Below are 17,950 nucleotides of genomic sequence, written 5' to 3'. Positions count from 1 at the left end.
TTATAGACTCATACACTCAGCAAAACCACTCATTTAATAAGTCCAACTGAAATAAATTCTTATTAATAAAATACCTATATTGAAAGTAATATATCGTAAGAACTCTACCTTAAATTGACCGTGGGGATGAACTACAATGTCATAAAATATGAGCCAAAATGTTCACTCAATAATTTTAATTACATCACAATTAAGCCCAGAACTATGCCTTTTTTTGTGTAAGGCTGAATAAGGACGAAACTGATGAGAGAAAATTGCTTTCTAAAGCATCATTTACTGCAATAACTTACTTTATGCAATAACCAACATCACGAGACTGTAAATACTGAATAATTATGGTTATTTATGAATAGCATTTATTCACTCTTATATTCTGATAGGAGTGAAATTTTAAGACCAAAATAATAGCCGGGCATGGTGGCACATGCCTGTAATCCCAGCTACTTGGGAAGCTGAGGCAGAAGAATTGCTTGAACCCAGGAGGTGGAGGTTGCAGTGAGCCAAGATCATGCCATTGCACTCCAGCCTGGGCAACAAGAGTGAAACTCTGTCTCAAAAAAAAAAAAAAAAAGGCCAAAATAAGAGATTGCTGAATTTCATGTACCCACACTGAAGAAAAAAAACAAAAACAAAAACAAACAAAAAAAGATTTGGAACAAGAATTAGATTCAAATTTTACCTATTTGTACCACACCTCTGGGCTGACTCACCTGAAAGATGTGCAATGCGTACCCGTCTTGCAGTTGTCATTAGGACTAAATTAATAAATACAAGAAAACAACAAAGCTCCAGTAGGTACTTGGTAAATGGCAGCTGTTAGATGTAGCCAGAATTCTTCATTAAAACTTTTTTCAGTCTTTCTGATAATCATTAAGTATTTACACAACGTAAGGTACAATACTGTATTTTCCTCTAGATATCAGATTTTACAATACTTCAGTAGTAGAGCTGAATTGATTATGGTGGGTAGATGGCCCAGAATTCTCCAGGATATTACTTTTACTATACCTTATTCTTTCCTAAACCATTTGTAAATAATCCCAAAGAGTTTCTATAAGCCTGTTACTAACTGAAAATTAATTACTCAGATGTCTACAGTGACAATCTTTAACAACTGTGAGATTATATGTTTCCTGAAATTTCAAGACCCTATCTGGTCAGCCAACTTTACATTTTCTGTAGTACAGGGGTCTTTTTGTGGTTTTTGTTTTGCTTTGATTTTTTACTTTATAGAATCTTTCTGGTCACATATTTTCTAATGAAAAAATTGGCAATGTCACATATACTAGAACACTAAAAAAAAAAATGCTTGATTAATGAGCATTACTGTCCTTAAACATCTCAATAGAAAAAGAAGGCAGTCTTTTGATTACACATATCAAGTACATATATAGGAACACACAACTACTCATCTGAACATCGTTAAATACAAAGTAATAAAGCATACCTTCAAAAAAGCAACCAGAAATCATACTGGTCTTCAGCTTTAATGAAGTGGTTAGAAAAGTTTATTTTGTGCTTAGGATATTTTTCTAAGGCATCACAAGTTACACATCCAAACTCTTCAATGGTACAATATTTTAAATTCTAAAGGAGAGGGCTTTAAAGAAAACTTGTATATTACGATACTGTAAATCTAATGGATTCACATAGCAACAGAGCCTAGAAAGAAGGGGACATTACAGAAATTGTCTACTACATAATGGTCAGTTGATTCATTATATTTATGGTTTTCCCCCTTCTTTTAAGGTGAAAACTATGTATTCTAGCTCTTTAAGGAGTAAAAATACACTAAAATGTTCCATCCTACTGACTTTTACCTGTGAAATCCCACACAATATTACCAGTCAGGAAAGAACACAGGATAATATGAAGTTTGTCTTTTAAAAAATATAAAAATGTTATTTTAAAACATCAAGCATTACAGACTGTCAAATCAATTAAGAACTTTCTGTATATGAGGACAAAAATACATTTAAGACATATACAAGAAGATGCTTTTTCCTGAGTAGAATGCAAACTTTTATATTAAGCTTCTTTGAATTTTCAAAATGTAAAATACCAAGGCTTTTTCACATCAGACAAAAATCAGGAATGTTCACCTTCACATCCAAAAAGAAAAAAAAAAAAAAACAATTTCAAGTTGAAGTTCAGCAAGAATGATGTAAAATCTGAAAAGAGTGGCCAAAATTTTAAATTACAACAGATTGTTCAATTTGATGGATCTCTCAGTAAACTTCAGTTTGAAACAACAAAAAAATACTGTTTACTAAAACATAAAAAATGTTTCCAGGAAATTATCATCCAATTTGAAAAATAAAAAATGTAACCCATATAAGTAAGAAAAATCCAAGAGAAAATCAAACTTTGTTGGAATCAAGAGAATACCATGAACTTAAAAACTTCCTAAATCAGTAGCATATCCTGTATTACCATGTGTAGAAAACTGTAATTAATTAATGTAAGGTAGTTTTTATTAGTTGCATAACCTAAAAATACAAGGAAATTTTGGAATATACCTCTAAAAAGACCACGAAATTGTCACTGAAATACACATTTCTTGAGACAATGGGCAAACTTCCCATTTATGGGAAATATCTTCTTTTTTTCACACAGTGAAACAGAGAAAAATTATATCAAATGAGAAATATTTTTCTCTAAAATAATCTTCTTAAATACCTCAATAATGCAATACTTGGGAAATGTAAATTTTCAAAACTCAGACTTGAAACAGGTTATTATTAAACAAATATACATAAATCTTATTGCTTGGCACGATTTTTCAAAAATTAGAGAACTATTTAAACCATCATACTGTGCTTAAATCATATTTCAAACTTGTATACCTAGTGCTTTTATGTTCTGAATGTAGACTCTTCAATTTAATGACAATCTAGACTGAACCCTGCAATATTCAAAAAAGTCGCAGTTCACTTCAAACCAAACAAAATGATCAATCTTCTGTTTTTATCAAAATCATAATATTAAGATAACTATAAAATTTAACTAGGATTTATCTGTGGCTAATGTTGGACCCAGAGAGCGTTGTCTTATGGCATTCTGTGGAAAGTCTTTGTTTGTTCCTTCTTTACTTCCAGCTTCTTCTTCTGAAACATCTTCTTCATCCGCCTCTTGTTCCTCCTCCACTTTTTTCAAAGGTTGTGCAGATTCTGATAATAATTTTTCTTAAAGACAAAGACCAAAAATGTATTTTTGTTGATGTATTAGATTTGCTTTAGAGTAAAATCAAGATACAATGTCTCATATGCCCCAAAACTGCTTTGGCATAAATTTATCATGTTTGGATTTCCAAAAGGAAAAAGTTATTCAAGATAAGATCAAAAAAACCATGAATATTATAAAAATAAAAATTGTTTGAGCCATTTTAGTTATCAAAGTCATTCTAATTACCCACCTATTTATAAACTGAACTGAAATTAATGAATCAGCATTAATGTTGTGAATATGGAAGTTGTGAGAAAATATACAGCATTAAAAAGAACTGGTTGGTCCAACGGTAGTAGGTTATCAGAACTTACTATTACTGTCACTAATGGTGATACACAACCCCCACTGCTAAATTTGACTGGCTTTTAAAAAAAACTATCTCATATTAATTTGCTATTAAACTTCTGGTCAACAAGTATACTAAAACTTAAACAGTATCCTTGTTTCAGTTCCCAGGGGAACAGAAATCACACATTTACAGTTGAAGGTTGTATTTCTGTCCATATCTTCTTCTGGTCTTATAAATGTGCTTCCCCTTACTCATCCCCCATATATATGATTTTATTACAACATAGTTACAAGAATAAAATGTACAAATCTTAAGTGTACATCTCAATGAATAAATACACACCCTTTCGATGTTTTATATGGCCAGCTGCTAGTTAACTTAAGCTTAGAGCACACCATGGTGAGATACAGGAGACAGAACTGGGTCAAAGAGCTTTACTCTGTTCAATGATCTCAGACTGCCCCCAATCCTAGGCAATCAAGAATGGTGGGGCCAGGGAGGGGACACCCGCAAGGAAGGATTGGGTTAATAAGGCAGAACAAACCATGGGGAAAAATTACCAGTAATGAACCATCTGTTGTTTAGTCTGCCTGGCATCCATCTTTATTTTGGGCTAACAGCCCCTTTTCTATGCCACACCCCAGGCGGTTCTGGTGAATACTAGTTTACAGCAGTGGTTCCCTACCAAGGGCAAGTTCTCGCCCTCCTCAAGGAACACTTAACAATGTCTAGAGGTATTTGTTTTTTCACACCTCAGAATAGGTGTTTTTACACACCTATTGGCAAGTAGAATGCTATTAAATATTCAACAGTGTATAAAAGGCAGTCCATCACAACTAAGAATCATCTGGCCAAAAACGTCAATAGTGTCAAGGCTGAGAAACCCTGGTTTCCAAAAAGTGAGACCTTTACACAAGCGGAGTGCACCAGAATTTCTCCAAAAAATAGGTGGGTGTAGAAAAAAAATGAATTTCCTTCTTATTCTTAGATTGTGACTATGGTTTTCTCTAACCACCTTATGCTAGTGACTGGAAAGGGCCAAATTGATCCAGATGTCCTTGTGAGCAGAAAAAAACTAGAAAAATAAAAAAAAAAAAAATTCTAAAAAGCACTCAACTGAGAATTGAACAAGTCAAGGTGTGGAGAACTGAGTAACTCAGAAACAGCATCTTAACAACATCATTTGAGCCTTAAGGATCCAGTCAACCCTGACCTCAGACTTCATCCCTACATTAACCAATAAATTCCAATTTTGCTTAACAGTAGATTGAGTTGGGTTTCCTTAGCAACCCTAGCAACTCAAAATCAAGACAAGCACACATACTGAAAAACAATTCAAATCATGTGTTCCATTACGGAAGCGGCATGGCAATATCACTTTAAAGTCTGGATTAATATCAGTTGTATTACTAAAGAAAAATAAATTACACAATCATATGCATAGTGCTTACTGAATGCTTATTATATGTTACTAGGATAATGTGAGCATTACATACCTATCTCCTAAGTGTCATAATGATCCAAAGGGGCAAATTTAATTACTTTCATTTCACAAAGGAGGTTACACGCTCAGAGGGTAAAAAATGTCTGTCATACTGCTTTGCTATTAAGTGGTAGAGCTGGGATGCCCAATCAGATCTCTCTGGCTCAGAGACCATGCTTGCCTTCTTTTTGAATGATTTGGAAAGGCATTCAAAAAACCCTTTACTTTATACCTTTCAATCCCTCCAAATTAACAGACATTTAAAGGTAAAGATTTCTTTAGTGACTTTTACCGTGGATCATAATAGAGGACAGAAAAACTTAAGTAGCTTGACATTAATTAGCCAAGTCATTTTAAAAATTTCATTTCCAAGAAATGAATTCCCTTGTAACTTCCTAAAAGAGGTAGAGTTTTATCTCTGTCATTTCCTTAGGTTCAACTCTTTTAAAGTTTCTAAAATTGTGCCTATTCACTGACTTACCCATCTTGTTTGAGAACACTTACCTCTTTGTGTACACCAGTTACGTATTCCACAATATTGCACAGAAAGGATTCTATTAGAGTCAGTATTCTTTTAAAAAGTTTGTATGGTCAACACCAAAAGACAAGTTATTTCAGACCCCGGGGCCTATAGATTTTCCCATTGGTAGCCACTTTCTCTAAGACAGGGGTTCTCAAATAGTGGTCCTCAGACCAGCAACATCAACTTCACCTGGGAATTTTAAGAAATGGAAATTCTTGGCCCCAATACAGGACTTCTGAGTCCAAAACCCAGGGTGGGGAATCAGCAATCTGTTTCAACAAGTTCTTCGGGCAAGTCTCAGACACTCTCAAGTTTGCTCTAAGTGGTAAGATGACTCAGACTCCAACACCTACATCCTCAGAGAAATCAATCTATGCAGACTCCCAAAGTAAACTCTTGGGAGACGGGAGGACGACCTGGCAACAGTGGCAGTAACAGCCTGCACATCACATGACTTAGTAGGTACTTTGGTACATTTATGGGATCCAATGCTAGTTGCACACTTATCACACTACGGATTTTCTGACAGCCATATGATTTATGTGAGGGTGAAGACAGAATATAAAAAAAGAAAACATAATACAGATGCTCCTTGACTTATGATGGGGTTATACCCTGATAAATCATCATAAGTTGAAAATATCATAAGTCAAAAAGGCATTTAATACAACTAACCTATCCTTACATAAGTTGAAACACATGAATACACCTAACCTAACCTAATCTGCCCAGCATCACAAAAGTACTCCATACCAGTAGCCCAGAATAGGTCAAAATTCAAAATTTAAAGTACGGTTTCTACTGAATGCATATTCCTTTTGCACCATCATAAAGTCAATTTTAAGTTGAATGACTGTAGGTCAGGGACCATCGGTATAGCTACTTTTATATATTTATCTTTTGTATCTACTAAATTAGATCTTACATTTTATTCACAATTTAAAAGTTGGTGAGTAAACATTTTATATTCATTTCACTTCAAAAACCTTAAATCTAACAATACATTTGTCTTTTAAGTAATCTGTGCTTACGTTTTTTTCCTAGACATCAGTGGCCCTTTTTGGATAAAATGATTCCATCCCCTATGCATGTCCTTTTTAGTATCAATGCAACTATCTAAGAAATGAAAAGATGACCTACCAGTATGAAAGGACAAGGTACACTATAAATTCAATCTCCATAGACTTCATTTCGGAAATTTTGATCTCAATAAGCTAAGTTAAGACAGACATCATGGCCGGGCACAGTGGCTCACGCCTGTAATCCCAGCATTTTGGGAGGCCGAGGCTGGCGGATCACGAAGTCAGGAGATCGAGACCATCCTGGCTAACACAGTGAAACCCCGTCTCTACTAAAAATACAAAAAATTAGCCGGGCGTGGTGGTGGGCACCTGTAGTCCCAGCTACTCGGGAGGGCAAGGCAGGAGAATAGCATGAACCCGGAAGGCAGAGGTTGCAGTGAGCCGAGATCACGCCACTGCACTCCAGCCTAGGCAACAGAGCGAGACTCCGTCTCAAAAACAAACAAACAAACAAACAAAAGACATAATAAATGAAGGAATATCAGGCCACAAGTCTGATTTAGTTAAAATCAGCTTTGTCACTTCTGTGTGACTGTGAACCTTAGTCTCCTCAAGTACAAAATGGGAGCAGTAACACCTATGCACTCTACTACAGAGTTGCTGAAGAGCAAACGAGGTAACAGATAAGTAAAAGTTCTTTAAGAACTGCAAATATAAATGCTTCCATTAACAGTACAATTACAAGATTGGTAAATGCTTGTAATTATTTAAATTGTTCTGTAGTACAGTTCAGTGTCAGTGGCACCCTAAATCAACTGTAGGGATTGCTTTTCCCAATATCCTACCAGAAAAAACTTACAATTGGCTGGCATTCAAAGAATAATCTTCAAATGTGGCGGCCGGTATACTAATGAAAGACTTCAAGAGTAGAATATATTCCACTTATAAAATGACACCAAATAAATATTATTAAATAGCTACATGCTATATGCAATGTTAAAATTCCCCATAATATAAGAGTCAAGAAAATAACAATGTTCCAAAATCCACTGGGCTACATTCTTATATGAAATATACATCTCCTCTACCTTCCTTTATGCCATAGCTGATAAAGACCAACAATCCACAGTTAGAATTCTAAGCTGGAAGAGCAACCTGTGAAATGTGTGATTGTGATTACAGAAATGAATAGGACTATCGTGAATAAAAAATAAACATTTTAAAATATACTTACTTGAAGGGTATGGGTATGGCTGTGGTCTGCGCTTTTTTGAAGGACAAAGGCAATCTGCCACAAATATCATACACTATAAAAATAAACATTGTAAGAAATCTGAATGTAGAATATATGCCATAGCTAATGTAACTATTTTAAATAATCACATTTTTAAATATCTTTCTTCCTAGCACTCCAAAAATGAAATACTTACAAGTCCTAATAACAGTCCGGAAAACAGAGTTGCTAAAGCAAAAACAGTATATGATCCCCACACTGGCAATCCAAGGTCTTCAATAAAGTAGTTATGGCAAGTCTAAAATCAAAAGAAAAAAAAAAACTAAAAATCTGTTCATTTTTGTTAAAGTGATAGTGGTAAAAATGTTTAAGATAAAAATATTTTAGTCCATACCCTGATCCACATAGATAGCTGAAAGAGTGCTGACATACTACTCATCCTAAAAATAAAAGAGATGATTAAAAAACTGAGTAACATACACAGATTTGTCTATACATACTATTTTCTACTCTATAATTTCCCCAATATGACAGATTTTATTGCTGTTAATCAAGACTAGTGATACATCACTGATTTCATGCCTGTAATAAGCCTTGTTCATGAAAACTGTTTCTAAATTGACACTACCATGTGACAGCCTCATAAATAAAAATACTTGACAGTATTTTTTTCCTTTTCTCCCACTGTTTTGATGTTAATATTTTGTCTTTCATCTGATGATTTCTCCAATACACTGAGTAAAGGGTTACAAGTTCCATGAAACCAGTTGGAAAAGGCAACTCTTACTCACCCTTAAAAGCCTTCAAAGCAAGACCAAAGGGAGGCTAAAGGAAGGACTGGAAACAATTGTCAAGCCAATTCTTTCCATTTAAGAACTATCCCTCTTTTTTATTGAAATTAATTAAAATTTACAAGAGCATTAGTTTGACATCTTTTAATGATATACAAAATTATTACATAGGAAATAAATGCTAAGTCATCATATAAGCAAAAATTAGTATTTTACATAATTAAATGGCCAGTTTTAAAAAGGCATGCTTCAGAAATAAGAAAGGTCTGTGAGTTCCCAATTGTAGCTGCTTGAAAATAGACTTACAAGCAACTACTTTCTTCTACTGGAAGGACAAGATTCATTTATGAAATGAGATTTCAGAGAACAAAAATCAGTTATACTTTTAGTTCGACACAGAAAGGTATTTTAATCATGTTGCTTCTGTTGTTTAAAAGCCAAGTGAGAAGAGCAACAAGGAACTGAAACATCAAGCACTGTATAGCCTCACTGTAGTCTGCAGTAATTTATTTCAGGAACAGTAGGATCCAAAATTGAGCTGGGCATGGTAGTTCCATGAGTGAGCGTTAACAGGGCTAATCTTTCTCCCATCCACAGAATCTAGAGCATTTTTCTCTTAGGTGATTACTGTCCCAACTCCCTATCCTCCAAAGGTAAGTGTGGTGAGAGGATAGGAAGAGACAGATGGCCACACAGGATCAGTCCATGGTGACCTCAGCAAAACTCACTATTCCCAGAGGTCTCTCACATGACCAGTGAGGCCCTGTACTCCAACAGCAAAGCAGAAAGCATGCTTGCTACTTCCAATCCTTATCACTCCATAGCCAGTTGCTACGAGGAAATTCATCTACCCTCTAGATATCTATAAAGCTCAGTGCTTAGGCACGCTATTATGGTCACCGTTTATACACACTATTCATATAAGAAGTTATCAGACAGGTGGAATAACCAACCAAACATAATTCAGTCGCTTGACATCAAGAGTTGAAGTTTATGTAATTTAGTTGGTATCGGCAATTTTTGACGGTCTCCATGGAGACAGAACATTAAAAAACAAATTGAAGTCTGGAGGTAGCATGAGTACAAGTTTGAGCCTATTCATTCAAATTATTACACTCGAGTGATAGCTTTACCCATTACACTGTGAAGACTCTTAGGGGCATTTAGTTTTTGGTGATACATATGACCAAATCTAGCAAGCTAAAATATTCCTGAAAAGGTGTACAACTTACTTCTATAAAATGCCTTCTCTAACTCAAGAAGCATGAAAATATGTTTGACTTAGAAGGTCAAACTAAAAAGATCAAACATGTAGGCCGTGCACAGTGGCTCACACCTGTAATCCCAGCACTCTGGGAGGCCGAGGCGGCCAGATCACGAGGTCAGGAGATCAAGACCATCCTGGCTAATACAGTGAAACCCCGTCTCTACTAAAAATACAAAAAAATTAGCCACGTGTGGCGGTGGGCACCTGTAGTCCCAGCTACTCGGGAGGCTGAGGCAGGAGAATGGCGTGAACCCGGGAGGCAGAGCTTGCAGTGAGCCGAGATTGCGCCACTGCACTCCAGCCTGGGCGACAGAGCAAGACTCTGTCTCAAAAAAAAAAAAAAAAAAATCAAACATGTAATAAATGTGGATATACCTTAACAGCTCAAGAAACAAACTGAGTATGAATGCTTTACATAAAATATAATTATCTGTTCCAATTAATTATGAAATGGGTAAGAGAAAAAGCCCTCATACTTACAGAACAGAACCTGGACCAAACCATGATGAAACAGGCTCAATACTCTTCCACTCTTTATCACTTATAAAGTTTATGAAGTCCTTCTTAGTCCTTGGACCCTGATAGCGCCTAAATTCACCATCTTTACAACTAAAGAGAAACAGAATTAAATATTATCCAGCACTGAGAAATAATTTAATATTTATTTTGCTATTTTTTCACCTCACTTTACAGTCAATTCTAACATTCAAAAGCATTAGCAATGTACAAGTATTAATAGCAAATTATACTATTTACCTACTAATGACATTTTAGCCCCCAATTTAACAATGAGGTTACATTTTTTTTAAATCATAAGCCTTAAAATGTAATTACTGTTATTCTTCCAAGTAATGAAACTATGAAATACAGTAAGCAGATAAATCTCAGAAAAGTACTTTTAAGCCTTATGTGTAATACACATATAAAAAGAATTATATAAAAATTATTAGAATAGTGCTTGGCACATAGTAATTATTAGCTGTTAAGCTATAACTTAAAATTTTAAGGCATTTTTCTAGTACTTTTGGCTATAACAGCATCACCTCAGGCACCCTGCTTTAAATCACTGGAGGCATCTGGTACGGTGCTTCCCTTCCTCTCATTTCAGTGACTATTTAGTCAGCTTTGCAGCCTTCCTTAGATCCACCTCCTCCTTCCCATTCCCAATGCAGAAAGTTCTGTCAGAGTCATAAATGTTCTCTTGGCTCCAACATCTTTAAGTGCAAAAACTCATCAGCTCCCTACTAGGACCTGTTAAGTAGGGTTAAGGGACCCTTTATCCACTCAGAGGTAAAAACCACGAGGAAGCCCCCCACCCCAAAACACAAAGTTTTTGTGAAGTGTCATTTGAGCTATTATTTGAAGCATAGGTAAGATTTCGACAGGCAGGAAATAGGAGAAAGGATATGGTAAACAATTTTGACTAAAAGAAAAAGGGCAGGAAATTCCAAATAAGGTCACAGGGCACTAAGAAGTGAAAAGCAAAGGGAGAGACTGAAGGGGCACGTGGGGAAAAGGACTGAATGAGAAGGGCAGGACAGAAGCACTTATGGAGACAGTGAACAGAAATTTACGTAGATGTAAAGGGAGTAGGGGTGAATTTTAAAAACATAAAAAAAAGAAAAAAGGGCAAAGAAAAGCAAGCTATAAATACAAAGAATTGTCAACTTATTTTCAGTACCTCCTGGTATTTAACCTACCAGCTACATGATGTTAGGGTACACAGACTTGAGATTTCATACCCTCAATTTAGAAGATAAAGTCAAACTAACAGACCTGACACTGAAGACTACATAATCTTGCTCATTCTGGTTTATTACCCAACTGTCACCTATTACTCTACCCAAGGCTGTACAACAGCACTTTCTTAGCTACTTTTTGGACATAACATGTTCCTGTTAATGACTGTTTATGAGATTGTCCTCACGATAAAATGCTTACGCTCCACTCTTAAAATTCTACTTCCAAGGTTTCATTTAAACCCCATATTCTCTGGGAACCAATCCAGGTAACTGTGATTTCTCCTTTATCCAATTACCTACAGGACTCACCACTACTTTGGATGCATAATGACTTAACACGCTGAACAGGATCACACCATTTCACAAGAACATCACTTTCCAAAACAACTGTAAATCTTTGAGAACAGAGACTGTTTCACACATCACTCAACTACCTAAAGGCACCTAGGATAACACTAAGCAAAACAAGCCCTCTAAAATACCTGCTGAATATAATGAGATTACCTCAGCTCTTCCAACATGATCCAAGCCAGAGGCCTACTACTTCTGATTACACTATAATGCATCCTTCTCCATAATTTAGAATCTTCAAATACTTACTGATAAATAGTAGGAAGAGCAGTTATGATAAACCGTCCACTCAGTCCTACAAATAAAGAACACAGAGCAGGTTTTACATAGGCCAATCACTGACTACTTAAAAGGTGACTTTGAATTATTTAAATACATACTAATAGGAAAGAATATGAAATTATACCTAATAGTTGAGCTTTGTAATATATAATTTAAAAATGAATTATGTACTTAAAGCAACTTTAAAAAACACAATACTGCACATTATCTCAGTTAAAAAGTATGTAGAACTAGAGTACTGAATACATTTTTAAATAAAAAACTTCATCATTTATATCACTGTCAAAATTAAGACTACTAGTAATAAGAGCACCTTGTGCTCATGGGAGAGCACAAGGTAATAGGGTCTTAGATCTAAAATTCAATGGAATTGCACTTGACATTCAACAAACAAAGGCAGTTTATGGTGCTGCTAAAAATGGAAAATACTATGAATCTTTCATGAGACAGGCAAAAATAATAGCAGCTAACATTTATTGTTAGCCATGTGTCAAGCACTGATATTACAGAGAATTGACCTGTGCCTCACTTTTCTTATCTGTGAAATGGGGACATTACATATTTCATGGGGTTGTATAAGGATTAAATAATAAACACAAGATATGTGGAAGAGTGCTATAATAGGCAAGCGCTCGATAAATATTACTTATTATTACCATTTGGGATGGGACAGCCAAGAATCCAAGGGTAGTGTGACTACCGAGAACGGTAAGATGAGATTCGTCTGTGTAAGGAACCTCCTTAAGGGCAGGACCTGCCACTTGTCCAGGGACCCAGTCAGGAGTGCACTTGACCTCACAACCACGAGGGCTTTATATTTAGGAGCCCACATCCTCAAATCATAGGTACTAAATTTAAAACTCAATTTCAGAGATTCAGATCTTCTTTTGTCAGGGAACGTGACCTTGACTCCAGAAAAACACTCAACCACATGCTCCTTATTCTGAAGCCTGGTATGGATGCAAATGTGGCTTGGCCAATGTTCACCTGAACCACAGTGTTCTAGGACTTCTCAAAGGCATCTTACATACTAGTCTGGGGCCTGGGATGCAAAGAACAACAAATCAGAGGCAGTTATGTGGGCAAGAATAAAAAGAGGGTAATGTCTTCAAGAACCCTTAAAGCAACACATTCAAGAAATGAGGTGTATACACAACCAGGGAATCTCCATTTTGCAACCATTGCACACTGAGCCCCCAGCAGGGAGGTGGTTAACTAGCTGCAGACTGTTAGGTTTTCAAAACCTAAAGAAAGGTAGAATTAACTAGCTGCAGACTGTTAGGTTTTCAAAACCTAAAGAAAGTCAGGTTAACTAGCTGCAGACTGTTAGGTTTTCAAAACCTAAAGAAAGGTAGAATTAAGACTATGTAATGTAGAAAATAGGATAAATATATCAACCCAAACAGCAAAGAAACAAAACTAACCAAAGACTTACAGTACCTGGCTGCTCTGTGACATCTACTTTCGCAATATTAACCTCAAGATCTTCTCCCCATTCAGCAAAACTTTCCCATTCCGGTTGAAGATTTTGACAAGCAGGGCACCACGGGGCATAACTAAGAAATACAGATTTAAAAAAAAAAAAAAAAGTTAAGCACTTTAGTATGACCATTTATCTTGGGATAAAAAATTTAAAAGTATAATTTATGAAGAATATTTCATATGAAAACACTGAAGATGATAAGGTGGTTAATTTTATGCAGATGAAAAACTTCTAAGGGTAGATCTAACAATCCGGAAATCAAGAATGATGAACTGATGATGCTAATCAAATAAAATTCTGAGAATAAGACACAGGATTTTTTCACATGCAAAACAGCTCTTTAGAAAACTTTTGCATTTCTCTATTAACGGTGTGGCCACCAGAAAGCTCAAGACCAAAGTTAGAGCTTACCAATTTTAATAATTTACAATGCAGAGTCACAAATGCAAGGTGTTGGAAAAATAGAAGTGTCCTGGGCTGTGGTGAATAAGAAAGCACATATTCCATCTTAAAGTGGCAACCATTATTAAGTAGGATTGCCACAAAGGATGCTGGCACACTAAGGCTGGCTATTCATATTTAAAAGAAGATGGAGAGCTGCATTTTTATATGAGAATGTTACCTCAAAAAATAACCCACACACAAATACTAAGCAGGCCAAACAAAACTCTTGGCCAGTTAGGTCATCCTGTTTCCAAGACCTTGGATTTACAAATGCAAGCATATTAGCATTTAAATTACTCCTCTGGTATTATCTCCCGAGGATCTTATTTTTCCACTTTATTGTATTTTATCTTATAATACACCACAGGGTTGTTCTTTTTTTTTTTTTTTTAACAGAACCAGGAAGAATAAAGCCTAAAGCAGTTAAACACAAAACTATACTTTCTGTACTTCACATTTTCTTCACTTGTTTTATGAAAACCAAACTCCTAAAATAGACATTGTAGAACAAGACAAACTGGTAGTATAAAAGCCAAGCTCCTAACAATAAATCGTATTACAATGAAAATATCTCCATGACAAAACTTCTGAGCAGAAATGGATTTACTGTAGATAATTCACTTGTAATTAGGAGCAGACTATTACTAAAACTACTAGAGTCCTTCTTTTTCAGGTTCGTTTTGTTGCTCAGTTGCTTTTTTATTTTTTGAAACAGGGTCTCGCTTTGTTACCCAGGCTGGAGGGCAGTGGCGCCATCTGGGCTCACTGCAGCCTCAACCTCCCGGGCTCAAGACATCCTCCCACCTCAGCCCAAGTAGCTGGGACTACAGATGCCTGCCCACACGCCCAGCTAATTTTTCGTATTTTTTTGTAGAGACTGGTTTTTGCCATGTTGCCCAGGCTGTCAGTTGCTTTCTAAAAACTTACTTTAGAATCTCTACTTAAGGAAAAAGAAAAACTACTACTCTATAGCATAATTTCAGATAGATGCTCCAATGTGGATTTACCTCATACTCAATGTTTTGTTAGTCTTGTTCTCCTTAATACTACTTCTGATTGCTGTATTTATATAGTTGGACCATAATGAGTTAAAAAATATCCTTGAGTAATACTTGACTGTATTTTGCATATACACACACGATCACTATTGCTTAATATATTGCTTATAACACTATTTTACAGGCACGATCTAAAACAAGTTACTCATGATGATGACTGAAAAAAGTGTCACAGTTCCTCTCCCCTGAAGCTTTCAATGGTGCCTGAATGAAAATTCATTTCAGAATTGCAGATTATATGCATACTATGAAAATTTCCCTTTATCTTACCCTCCATATAAATGTTCTACTTTTTTTTTGAGATTGAGTCTCACTCTGTCGCCCAGGCTGGAATGCAGTGGTGCGACCTCGGCTCACTGCAACCTCTGCCTCCCAGATTCAAGCGATTCTTCTGCCTCAGCCTCCCGAGTAGCTGGGACTACAGGCGCGTGCCACCACGCCCAGGTAATTTTTTGTATTTTTAGTACAAACGGCGTTTCACCGTGTTAGCCAGGATGGTCTCGATCTCCTCACCTCGTGATCCACCCGCCTCGGCCTCCCAAAGTGCTGGGATTACAGGCGTGAGCCACCGCGCCGGCCAGTTTTGTTTTTTTAAAAAATAACACAGGACTTACTGATTTAGCCTTCTGGGTTCTCCCTTGGGGATGTCACTTTCACTGGCCTCCTTAACTTGACAACCCTTGTTGTATTCGTGACACAAGAAAACACTCACCTGAACCCTGTTGTCTTTTCATTTTTATTTATTTACGTATTTATTTTGCTATGTTGCCCAGGATCTCTTGAACCCCTGGGCTCAAGTCATCCTCATACCTCAATCTCCTGGGTAGCGTAGGCCACTTCCAGCTGAACCTTTTTAAAGAAGAAGGTGTTCTAACAACAATTATTGTATGCCTACTCTGAAGACCCAAAGAAAGCCAGCACAGCAATATCTGCATAGGTCAACTGAAGTATTTAGGTATCTTGTTACTCATTTGTAAAACGTGAAAAACACCTGTCATAGAGAATTTGTAGGGAATTAAATATGGTATGCGTGTAAAGGTGCTTAGTGGTGTCCAGTACAGTTAATACTCAATAATCATGCTTTTACTATTATCAGTAAATACTGCTAATATGTATAATACCACCATCAACAACGACTTAGCATCTAAAGCAAAGGCAGATACTTTATTTCCCACCGCGGCAGAACAGATATTATTAAATTGAAATCACCACACAAAATACATGATCTCGTTCGATCAATAAATGATGACCTGGCGCTCTTGAGAGTGTATACATTAATACATTATCTTTTAATGTAATACCATTTACAAAGACCTAGGAGTCACAACCCAAGGTATTCTCTACACTACAAAGACACCCAAAGGAAAAATGAGATGAGGAGTGAAAAAAAGAGAAAGCAAAAGAGGAGGCAAAAAGAGAAAACGAAAACTTAAAAATAACCCAACTGGAATTGACTCAGTATTTACAATAAAAAAGAAACGTACCTAATCCATTAAAAAAAGCTTAAAAGCCCCAAATTCCAACACCATAAAGAGACTATCTTTTAAGGACGGACAAAACGAGAGGAGAGATTTTGCTCAATATTCTCTTATGTAAAATGTGGTGAAAATAAGTATAGAAGTCTATGAAGAATCACTTTAACTACTTAGACACTAGTCAGACACCTCCCTCCCCACGCCCCAGTCGCATCCTCAAAGTCATGAAAAATGTCAGAATTCGCATTGGCGCTAACCCTTTGGGCGCACCACAACCCGAGAAACGAAACGAGGGTGCACCCCAGAAGAAACTTAACATTCACGGGTAAGAGACGAGGGGGTGGGACCAAGCTGGCGGCAGATCCCAGGAGTTTGGGGAGCTGCAGAAGTCGGGGACGCTCGCTCCGCAACTCGGAGGCGCAGTCCTGGGGAGCCTGCGACCTGCACGAGGAACGTGCGGGGTGAAGTCGTGTGTCCAGGCACGGACGTAGGACCCCGGCCGCCCCGCACTCACAATTCTATCATCCAGTCTCCTTCCAGCAGTTCTCTCCAGTTCTCGTCCGTGATGACGCGAACGTTGCTCCGCCGCCCGTGCGTCCAGGGAGCACCCCAAAGCAACAGCACCAGGACTGCCAGGGGAACTGCAAGACTCCCGGAGGGCGCCATTTCCGCCGCTTGCCCACCTCACAGCGAGCGCGGCGGCCCCTCCCTCCGGTCGCAGCTCCCACTTCCGCCCTCGCGGGTTGCTCAGCGCAAGCGCACTACGGTGCTGCGAGGAGCGCCTGTCTAGAGGACTCTCAATGCGCATGACAGGGGTCTGATCCCAGTGGGTGGTGAAGTCGGGAAAGAGGGAAGAACGCCTCTCCGCAATGCGCATGACAGAAAAGCGGCTTCTTCTACCGCCTAGGGTGCCCCAATATTGTGGGGGAAGGAACAGAGCAAAAGGAGGCGTGGTGTAAAAAGTGGGGCGGTGCTTTGAGGAAGAACGGCTTAAAAGACGCTCCCAGGATTTTGGCGCCAAATGGTTAGCGTTTACAAGAAAATTGGTAAGTTTATAATGTGCTAAAGCAGTTTTCCAATTAAATGTCCTTCAGAGTTCTCATTTGTTTTCTTTGAAACATGTAGTAAATCTAATGGATTTTATAGGAGTCGGAATATTGGTTTACTTCTGAGAGATTATAGACAGGGAAGGTGCAGAGGAACATTATGTTTATGTTGGATGTGTTGGAGGTGTTCAACATCTAGATATGAACAGTAGTTACATGGGCGTACGTATAT

At 37.2% G+C, this 17,950-nt stretch overlaps 2 protein-coding genes and 1 pseudogene across 11 annotated transcripts in view; 1 reads left to right on the top strand and 2 right to left on the bottom strand.

The window, feature by feature from the left end:
- Positions 1–1,485: 1,485 nt before the first annotated feature.
- Positions 1,486–17,462, bottom strand: TMX1 (thioredoxin related transmembrane protein 1). Its single transcript, XM_003831720.6, has 8 exons — positions 17,187–17,462; positions 13,653–13,768; positions 12,180–12,225; positions 10,318–10,446; positions 8,174–8,219; positions 7,976–8,077; positions 7,780–7,852; positions 1,486–3,185 (listed from the first exon to the last, which is right to left on the bottom strand). The coding sequence occupies exons 1-8, from the start codon at positions 17,336–17,338 to the stop codon at positions 3,007–3,009; spliced, it is 843 nt and encodes a 280-aa protein (XP_003831768.1). The 5' UTR covers positions 17,339–17,462; the 3' UTR covers positions 1,486–3,006.
- Positions 13,313–13,437, bottom strand: LOC112437043 (small nucleolar RNA SNORA70; annotated as a pseudogene).
- TRIM9 (tripartite motif containing 9) overlaps positions 17,451–17,950 on the top strand; it is a 266,633-nt gene continuing 266,133 nt past the window's right edge. For 6 of the 10 annotated variants that reach the window (XM_055097574.3, XM_034937545.3, XM_034937543.4 and 3 more), the window contains exon 1: positions 17,451–17,718. The gene's annotated coding sequence lies outside the window, so the exon portion shown is untranslated. The remainder of the gene's footprint in view (positions 17,719–17,950) is intronic. The other 4 variants (XM_063596205.1, XM_055097576.2, XM_055097573.1 and 1 more) reach the window with 3 other exon arrangements.

This window comes from Pan paniscus, chromosome 15, assembly GCF_029289425.2.
Source record: "Pan paniscus chromosome 15, NHGRI_mPanPan1-v2.0_pri, whole genome shotgun sequence".
NCBI classification, from domain to species: domain Eukaryota; kingdom Metazoa; phylum Chordata; class Mammalia; order Primates; family Hominidae; genus Pan; species Pan paniscus.
The sequence above is the reverse complement of the archived record's forward strand: the minus strand, read 5'-3'. Positions and strand labels throughout refer to the sequence as shown.